We start from the raw sequence: 10,401 nt of genomic DNA, 5'->3' as shown, positions 1-10,401 counted from the left end.
CTCTCCACCGCCCGAGGGATGGTGCCCCTAGGGTTCCCTCGCGCCCGAAAGATTGAACCACTGCCCCCAATCGCGCTTTAAAAGCGACCCCTCGTGAGGGAGGAGAGGCGGGAGAACTGATGTGTTTCCGCCTTTGTACCCCAGAGCAAGGACACAGTCTTTTTTCCCCCACACAGCACCCGTCCCTGAGACCCACTGCGATGACCGGTCTGTGTTCCTCCGTGGGCCAGAGCTGATCCTAGAGGGGCCAGGCCCTTCCTCTTCCTCATCCCTTTGCCGCATAGGTGGGACTCGCGCAGACCTAGGTCCCAACTCAGGCGCCCGGGTCCCTTATCCGATCCGTCGTCGGTCGTGGCCTCTCCTTTCGTGAGCCCACATCAGCTCTTTCCCACCCCCTGCGCGCCGAGCTCCCGTCCCAAGTGTAACAAGTGTAACGGTAACCTCTCCCATTCCCTATTCAGGACCATTTTTTGTAATACTTTTGTAATCTATTCCTGTAAATAAGAGTTGCTTTGCCCGAGCAGGAGCCCCTAGGGCTGTATTTATCTCTGAGGCATGGTGTGCAGTGCGAAAGGAACTTTGTATGTTTATACCAAAGGGGGGCGAGGGGCTGGCCTCGCTCAGGTGTTGGAAATAAAAATGCTAATTTATACCAAGGCGGTCCTGGCTTTCCCTAGGTGTCGGGGCAGACTACTGACCCAATACAGCAGCTAGCCCTGCAGGTGGCAGGCGGATTGCAAGGAGGAGCCGGGAGAAGGAAAGGAGGGGTACGTGTGTCTCCAACATGTGGGGAGGTTCTTATGACCATGACCAACATGATCACACGTCAGTCAGCAGTTCTCATGTCAGATGCATATTAGAATGAACTGAGTAGTTTATAAAGTGATCCATGCCTGCCCCCCCTCACCCCCGAGAATCTGTTTTATCTATCTGCCCCAGACACCTGGGGCCAGATATTGGTATTTCCTTTTTAAAAAATATATTTTTTATTGATTTCAGATAGGAAGGAAGTGGGAGAGATAGAAACAATGATGAGAGAGAATCATTGATCAGCTGCCTCCTGCACACTCCACACTAGGAATTGAGCCTGCAACCTGGGCATGTGCCCTGATCGAGAATTGAACTATGACCCCCTGGTTTATAGGTTGATGCTCAACCATTGAGACACACTGGCTGGGGTGGATATTGGTATTTCCAAAAGCTTCCCAGGTGATTCTGACGAGCATAAGAGATTGAGAATCACACTCCTCCATACACAGAGGGGAGCCAGAAGGGTCACTGAGAAGTCATGGCCCCAGGTGCCACTCAGAATCCTCATGGGTACAGAGGGTGTGCTATGGTGCTCACCACATTACAAGGAAACACTAAACGAGTGTAAAGGGGCATGGCAAGCTTCCTGGTACTCACAGGCTCTTAGCGATAGGTGTAAACACAAGGGGACATCGTTGAAGATGAGGCAGGTCCAGAGGTCTCAGCTCAGCCAGTAACCAGGCACCTCAGGTAGAGCATCTCAGCCAGCAATCTGATCCCCTAAGACCCAGACCCTGCAAGGAGAGAAGCACATGCAAACCTGCATCCCCGCAGGTGGCACAGATGCTCTCATCAAGATATAGACACTCTGGGAGCAGAGGAGGGCCACTGATTTAGCCAAGGTGCTGGGGAAGAGGTGCCACTTGAGCTGTATCTTGAGAAACGAGAAAAACCACCCACACACAACTACAGGGGCGAGATCATACACACACATATAAATACACGCAGAGGCACTTCTGCCCTCCCATCCTCCCGCTGAAGGATAGCCTGGCAAAAATTCTTCCCCATTCACATGCCACCGCAACCCCCACCCCCTAACACTCAAGACATCAGTGCTTCCTATTCCCACCCTTACAGACCCTTTTCCCCTCGAAAACCTTATGAGCCCACTTTCAAGGGCTCTTCTCACCAAGTGGGGGGCCCTGGGGAAGCAGGCACGATGCAATGCCAGCAGGAAGGGCCTCATTTCCTATCTGAGCATCTGCTCTCTGCTCCCAGGAGAGCCTTTGCTCTCCCCAACGCAGGGTCCCTGAGGAGCCAGCAGGGCTGCTCTGTTACTAATGATCCTCAGCTTGTCTCCTGGCTGCTTCCCCAGATGTGCCTCTGGGTTTCTTACACTCGTTGAGACCCCTTGGGGCTCATTCATGAATTCATTCATTTAACAGACGCCAAGCCCTATGCTGGGTGAACACAGAGACCAGTGGACACAGTTCCTGCCCTCGGGAAGCACCCAGACATTTGGGAAAATTGTATCTGTCAGCAGCTGGTTACATGACAATGAATTAAGTGCTATAATGGGGCTATATGCAGCAGAGGGAACACAATAGGGACAGAAGGGACAGACAAGCATGTCGCCCCTAATAAGAATCTTGAAGGAGTTGGTCAGGAAAGAGGAGCCAATGGGGTTGCTCCAAGCTGAGGAGACAGTCAGTACAAAGACCCGGAGATGACAGAAAGCAAACTGTGCCTTCATGAAACCAAAGCTGCTCATAGCGAGGGGCCAGAGGTGAGATGGAGAAAAAGTGGAGGCAGGGCCACAGTGATCTCATTTGGGCTTTATCCTGAAGGCAACGGGGAGCCATAGAAAGTCTAAACAGGGGAAGGATTCAAATAAATCTATATTTCAGAAAGGCCAGTCTGGGCTGGAAGAAAAGGTAGGATGGGAGATATGTCAGAAGTGCCACCGGAGGACACACAGCGTGGCCTGAACTGGGATAGTGACTGGCGATGGGAGAGAAAGCATAAGAGTGGAAACAGTTGTGCCAGATAAAGCGTCGGTATTGAGGGTACCGTGGAGAACCTGGAAGGCACAGTCCTTACCCTCATACAGCTGAAAACCCACTGGGGAAATAGCCATTAGACAAAGAACCCAATGGACAGATGCAATGTTATACATGCTGAGAGGTGCTATAAGAAAAAGTAACAAGGGGGCATCTGTAATACTTTCAACAATAAAGACCAATGTTTAAAAAGTAGAGTGTAATGCCAGATGATCATGGGGTATGAGAAGTTAACCAGGTGTGGAGAGGAGGAGGCAGAGTTTCCACACGGAGGGAATTAATTACAAAAATGAAGAGGGCTCTGGTGGCCTAGAGGGAGCTAGTGTGCAACTAGGAAAAGGTGTCCCTCCTTCCCGAGGACACTGCTGTGCACAAGGCAGCCACGACTGGATTGCAGCCCCACTCGCTGCTCAGCCAGGTGCACTTGTGCAGTGAGCAGCCTGCATAATCGTCACGTGGAAGAGGCACTAAAGAATACGCAGCCCACCAGATGCAGTGGAAAGGAGTGGGCAAGACTGGCGAGAAAAATGAGCAAGAGGGGGAAGGCAGAAGAAAGAGGAGATGAGGTGGGAGATAAATACAAAAACGATGATGGTGCTACTGCTGAACAGCAGTTGGTCCTAGCTCAGGTTTTTTTCTCATGTATAAGATACTTAAATCCTCTCCACACACCTCACCACTGTTAAAGGGAAATGTTCAAGTGTGAGACAGTGTAATGTTTGTGCTTACACGGCCCATAGTTATCTTTTCCAGACAACATTTAACAGGAGGTTTTAATTCATACGGAACTTCCCCAGTATCAGGGGCGCGTGAGTCCCAGATGATGTCAATGGCTGCCTGATTCCTGGGATCTAAGTCCGGCTGTGCTGCTGACCAGTTTTGAGATCTTGGGGATATGGCTTAACCCATCTGGACTTGGGCTTTCTCTCTGTGGAAGAGATTAGTGAGCTTAAAAGGTATGTTCTGAAATTCTTTAGTAATTCACTCAGAGCATTTCAGAAAAAGATAAATGAAGCACTTTTTTTTTTTTTTTTTTTTTTACAGATAAGGGAACTGGGACCATGACAAATAGATTTTTCTCAGTGTAAGCAAGTAATTTATAACCTCCTGCTTTACTGATCCTCCTTTTACTTTTCTCTATGTTTTATTGAGATATAATTCATATGCCATAAAATTCACCCTTTTAGAGTGGCCAATTCAGTGGCTTGTGCTATATTCCCAATCTTGTGCAACCATCCTCACTAATCTATTTTCATTTCTATGGGTTTGCTTCTTCCAGGCAATGGAATCACACACTATGTAGTCTTTTGTGTCTGGTTTCTTTCACTTAGCACAATGTGTTCAAGGTCAATCCATGTTGTAGCATTTATCAGTACTTCATTCCTTTATTTTGCTGAATAATATTCAATTGTATAGATATGTCACATTTTGTTTATCCAGTCATCAGTTGATAGATATTTGGGTTATTTCCATTTTTTAGCTGTTATACATACTGGTGCTAGGAACACTGACTTGCAAGTTTTGGGGTAAACATATGCTTTTAATTCTTTTGTGCATATACCTAAAAGTGAAATTGCTGGGTATATCATAACCCTATGTTTAAATTTTTGAGGAACTGCCAAAGATTTCCCCAAAGCAGCTACACCATTCTACATTCCCATCAGCAATGTATGAGGATTCCAATTGCTCCACATCCTAACAACACTGTTATTGTCTTTATTGTAGCCATCATCCTAGTGGGTGTGAAGTGGTATCTCATTGTGGTTTTGATTTTGCATTTCCCTAATGATTAACGATGCTGAGCACTTTTCCTGTGCTTATTGGCCATGTGTATACCTTCTTTGGAGAAATTGAGTTTTTTAGTCCTTTGTCCATTTTAAAATTAGGCTCTTTGTCTTTTTATTGCTGTGATGAGTTCTTCATACATTCTAGATACTGGACCTTTACCAGATATATGATTTGCAAATATTTTCCCTCATCCTCTGCACTGTCTTTTCACTTTCTTGCTTGTTTGCTTTCTTGAAGCGCAAATTTGTTTTTCATATTTTGATAAAGTCTAATATGCCCATATTTTCCTTTTGTTGCCTGTGTTTTTGGTGTCTTATCTAAGAAACCATTATCTGATCCAAGTTCTTCTAAGAGTTTTATAGTTTCAGCTCTTACTTTTAGGTATTGGATCAATTTTTAGTCCATTTTTGTAAGTGGTAGGACAAAGGAATCCAACTTCATCCTTTTGTATGTGGATATTCAGGTGTCCCCACACTATTTATGTTAAAAAAAACTGTATTTCCCCATTGAATTGTCATGGCACCCTTGCAAAAAATTAATTGCCCATAAATGTATGGGTTTATTTCTGGACTCTCAATTTTATTCCACTGATCTAAATGTCCATCCTTATGCCAAACATGCAGTCTTAATTGTTGTAGCTTTGTAGTAAGTATTGAAATCAGGAAGTGTAAGTCCTTCAATTTTTTTCTTTTCCGAGATGTTTCAGCTCTACTGGGTCCTGTGCATTTCATGAATGTACCTTTAAGTAGCTTGTCCTGGTGATAGTTTCAAGAACCACAAACCTTGCCGGGTACAATATGGCATGAAAATGTAAAGCAGGTTCTTTTTGGTGCCCAGAAAAAGTAGTTATAGGTGGGTATGCTGATTTTTTTCATTTCCAGTCATTTCTGATGCAGCTTTTACATAATAAATGTTGTTTTGTTCACTGAACATCATTCTGTAATTGCAAAAAAAATGTTGCAACTATTTGGCGGAGCATTATGAATGCTTCTCTGTAACCATAACTTATGTAAAAAGCATTATGTAGGTGTGTCCGGCAGTTAATAAAAATATTAAGCTAGTTTCCCTGGATTTTTCATGTTTATAATAATTGTGAGCTTTTTAAAATTTGCATCTGGTCCTGATTTCTTTTCTAAGTCTAAATAAATATTCACTTTTGTGCCCAACTTTCTAGTCTTTTTTTTCTAAGAGTGACTCCCAAATGTCTAAACTTCAGGCCTCACAAAACCTGGGCCCACCCCTGCACACTGCTGACCATGCTTACCTGCAGACTGACTCACACACAGGCGCCCACCAGGAACACACACAGGAGAATCCACAAGACTCCTATTAAGGAGTCAAAGAGGGAGGAAGGCTCTTGGAACAGCCACGAATCTCCAGCAGCTTCTGGGAGAACTCTGTGGCCCCTGCCCAGTCCTTCTGTGGATGCCCTTGCAAAAATGCCCACACCCACCTGCTTTCCCTATGCACCTGCAACCGTGGCACCCTCATGCATCCTTCACCACAGCCATCATTGTTTCTCACTGCCCTCCCTCACTCCCATGGCCAGCAGCAAGAGGCACTAAGACCCTATCTTCCCCAAAACTAAGCCTAGGCAGGGCTGATGCTCTGCCCCTGGGTCATGCTGACACTTTGAGGGGTGGGCGTGGCTGAGAAATGGCAGGAACCCATGGGGGTAAGGGCTGCTCACAAAGGGTTTGGAGGGGTGGCCGTCCAAGAGAAGGGACGTAGGGGAAGGAGAGGACGTTCAATGAGAGATACTATCTCATTTAATCCTCACGAAAGTATTATTTCTTCTATGCAGACTAGGAAACAGAAACCTAGAGGTGAAAGTGGCCAGTTTACACAGCTAGTAAGCAACAAAATGATATTTCTAACCAAAGTTGAGGACATTTTACCCCCCAGAAGACATTTGGCAGTCTGTAGCCCTTGATGGTCTTGACTGGGGAAGGGATTCTACTGACATCTAGTGGGTAAGTGGCCAGGATGCTGCTAAACTTCCGGCAATGCACAGTACAGCCCCCACCACAAAGGATTATCTGGTCCAAAAAGCCAGCGGTGCAGAGACTGAGAAACCCAGACCTAGCACTTCCCCAGAGTGTTCTTCATCTTGGCTCCTTTCTCAAGTTCCCTGGTTCTAAGAGATCTGGGACCCACTTGCCCAGGGGTTTCAGGAAGGAACAGCTCAGCACCTACACATTCCCAGGTTAGGGACCAGGGTCCGTGCCCACGCTAAGGGTCCGGCAGCCACAGTCACCAATTTCCCACTATTCCACCTGCAGATTCACTCTCCCCTGTCCATTAAAGGGAGGGTTCCTGTCTGGGGAGAAAATGCTTGTCAGTCCCATTGTTTACTATCATCCCAAAGTCTACTCTGTGTCCAGCTTAGGTTAGCTTCCGGATGTAGCCACAAGATGGCACCCCAACCCACCAGGTATGCTAAGGCTCTGGGCCTGGGAGAGCAGCGTAAGATGTGCCAACCTGGGCAAAGGCCTGGGGGCTGGCCTTGGGCCAGTTCCAGAGCCTAGCAGGGCTAGATCAAAGGCCTGCAAGTGCCAGGTGAGGACATAGGCCAAATTTGGCTTCAGGACTCCCTTCACCTTTTTTTCTAGTCCAGCCCCAGTTCAAGTCCCACCACTGATCTTCCTGGAGCCCAGCAACCCCTCCCCTCTAGTCTGAACAAGAGAAAGTCCAGAGCTGAGGTGTTACTATAGGGCTTATTGTTATTCGTAGCCCACCATAAAGAAACTGAGGCATAGGGAATTTGAGTAACTTGCCCAAGGTCACAGCTAGTCAGGGGTGGAGCTAGGATGTGACCCAGGCAGTCTGGTTCTATGCTCGTAGCCACTGAACACCAACCATTTCATCAGTGCACTGCCCCTGGCCCACCCCACGCCACTGATCCTCACGACCCTAGCATGGGACCACAAACTTTCCTCTCTGAAAGGGAGGGGGCAAATGACTATGAGTGTGTGTGTGGGGGCACTCCTCAAGAATGAAAAGGAGTGAGGCTCTTGGCTGGGCGGAGGGTCTGTGGTTAGTGGTTGTGGGTGAGAAGCTGAGGCTCCATCAGCAATTCCTCCTCCCACCCCCTTTTCTCTGGGGCCTTTTTCCTTCTTGTCCTGTAGTGCCCTCTTGGTTTTTCTGGGCTTTCTGCAAATGCCAGCCTTCTTACAGTGTGAAGAGGGTGTGAGAAAAGAGACTTTTATGTCTCTGCTTAGGACAGAGAAGGGGGGGGGGCATTCTTTGAGGCCTGCGCTGGGGGTGTCATCAAGGACAAAGGTGAGAATCCTAAAGTGGGACAGTGTGGGGTGCCTCGGGGCAGCTCCCCTCCCCCACCTGGGCGGCTCTTCTCTCTGAGCCTTCTCCGCTGGCCTCATAGGGGCTGGGTTTTAGGATGTGATGGACAGCCTCTGACACTCCCCTGCCCTCCAACCCTGGCCTGCTTCTTTTTCTAGCACCTCCTGCAGGACCAGGCCCGACCAGAGCTCCTAATCACCTAACCTTCTCACCCGACCTCCCCCCTCCTAGGAGCCCTATGCCTCTCTCTGTCTTTCCCCCGTCTTCTCTCCACCATCTGGGCATATTTCAGCTTCCCACTGTGACTCACCATGGGTAGTGGCCTGAGTGGGCTCCACACTGACTCCCTGAGAGGCCCTGACTAAGTCCCTCCCCCTGCCTCGGTCTCAATGAAGGACTCCAGACTCCTGTGGCCTCTGACACTGGGATTCTAGGACCCTGGCCCCTCCCCTGGCCTTTCTCAGGTCATCCAGGCTCTGAATGAGGACCTCCTGTGCTCTGGGCACTGGGGAGGGAAGCAAACAAGAAGCATCCCCAGAAGAGCTGATATCACTTTCTGGAAACAAGATGAGCTACAGTGAAGGTTGCGGAGTTAACTTGGATCCCAGGGGGTCCTGCAGGAGAGAGAAGGGATGGAACCCTGGGCCCTGTGGCTGTCAGGACCACAGAAGGTTTCCTAGGAGGCAAAGAGGGGTGACTGTCTGGCTGGAAGGAAGGGAAGGTTTGGAAAGGCTCTTTCTCGCTTCTCCCCATCCTGATTTCTCCCAGCCAGGTGTATGCGTGTCTCCGTCCCTGTGGGTCTCTCCTTTTCTTTTCTTTCTTAGGTCTCCATGTTCCTATTGTATCACCTCATTGCTTTGGGTCAGGCTTTCTGAGTGCCTGTGTGGAGGAGATCTGACTTCGGGCCAGGCTGAGCCACAGCAGGCCAGGCCTCCTGGTGGTGAGGGGATGGGGCTCACTGGCTGGGCTGAGAGGGAAACTCCAAGCACTCCCATCCCTGCGGGATTCTGAGATTGCAGGGGGAATGGCTCCCATTTAGAGGAATAACACAGATCAATCTCTGAGGGAGGACTGGCCCCTCCGTCCTGGCCCCATACTCCAGCCTTCTCTCTAACTCTGACCATCTCCACCCGTTTCTGCCCTAACTCTGCCTGTCTCTTGTCTCTCCTCTTGTCCTTCTCTCCTATCCCTCATCTCTTTCCCCGCCCCTGGCCTCTCTCAAACCCTCTCTACTCCTCCAAACCTTTCCTCCACCACTCACAGATTTCCCTGGGGCAGGGCTGGGATTCCCCTGGCCAGGCGAGAAGAGAGAGAGATGCCAGCAGCACAGCTTTGTCCCTAGGCCCACAACAGTGTCTGCGGGTCAGTGTCAAGGGACAGCTGTCCGCACAGTTAGCAAGTGCCGACAGGTAAATAAGAGTCTCGTGTTTTCTTAATTAAATCGCCCTTTGCCCAGGCAGCCTTGTGTTCGATTGAGCTGGGCTGAGATCAATAAGCCTTTCCCTGCACAGCCACACCTGGAGCTGGGCCTGACCTTCCCAGCCCTGTCCAGGCCCACCTGCCCATTCCTCCCCCCAACCCCCCACCCCCCCCTCGAGCCTGGGCGCCCCTCGAGGGCAGGCTCTCCTGTGCTCCTGTTGCCCGGGACAGAGCCTGGAACAAGCAAGGAGTAAAGGAGTGATTGCTCAATTGAGTGAACGGAGGCACTGGCAGCAAACATGGGCCAGCAAGGCTCGGAGGCCCAAACTGCTACTCCCACCCCCACCCGCAGGGTCATCTTTGAAGCTGTATGGATCACAGCAGGCAGCTGCTCCCATCCAGCCCCAGACCCAGGGTCAGCTTGCCAACCAGGGCAGCTGAAGTCCTGCGGTGAGAGGAGGGATTGTCAACCTTCAGGACCACCTTCTGACCTCTAAGGGTATACAGTGCCCCTCTCATAAGGGATCCCCATAAGGATCCAGGGCTAGTGAGGGAGAATCAGTGAGCAGGATCAATATGGTAGAATGTGTGGCACTCACAGGAGACTAGGGTCAGCCTGCAGTTATGAAAGGCCGGGGTCAGTAGGGGTCAAAAGGGGTTAATAAGCATCCTGGGTTATTGGATTCTTAGTAGAGAGCTTAGGGGACAGCATGTGTGTTATATGTATGGAGGTGGGGGAGATATTTTGGGGTCCATGCAAGAGGGAACCTTTGAAAGGATCATGTGGGCTTCAGCTCCCGTGGCAAGGGTCAGTATTAAAGGGTTGCTTGGAGCGGTGTCTCTCATAGGGATGGGGCCTCTCGGTTCACTAGAGGTTAAGACAGTCCCCAGTTTGAAAAGAGAAGGGCAGGTGCGACACTCCTCTCACCTCAGTCTGACCAGGGGAGGCTGACCTAGACGTCTCCCGGAGCCCTCGCCCATCCAGGGGCTTTCCCTCCCCGAAAAGTGAAGCGTTGGCGGGTGCCCGGGAGCCTCAGGAGCCGTGCCGGGAGGGCGCCCCCAGCGCCGGGGTTGAGGGAGGCCC

The 10,401-nt window shown here is 49.7% G+C and overlaps 1 protein-coding gene across 1 annotated transcript in view; it reads left to right on the top strand.

The window, feature by feature from the left end:
- MYOD1 (myogenic differentiation 1) overlaps nucleotides 1-9,758 on the top strand; it is an 11,628-nt gene extending 1,870 nt beyond the window's left edge. The window contains exon 4 of the mRNA XM_006768412.1: nucleotides 9,670-9,758. Coding sequence (XP_006768475.1) covers nucleotides 9,670-9,758 — 89 coding nt within the window. The remainder of the gene's footprint in view (nucleotides 1-9,669) is intronic.
- The last annotated feature ends 643 nt before the right edge of the window (nucleotides 9,759-10,401 follow it).

This window comes from Myotis davidii, unplaced genomic scaffold (assembly GCF_000327345.1).
Source record: "Myotis davidii unplaced genomic scaffold, ASM32734v1 scaffold1363, whole genome shotgun sequence".
Taxonomy (NCBI): Eukaryota; Metazoa; Chordata; class Mammalia; order Chiroptera; family Vespertilionidae; genus Myotis; species Myotis davidii.
This window is presented reverse-complemented; position numbering and strand designations above follow the sequence as displayed.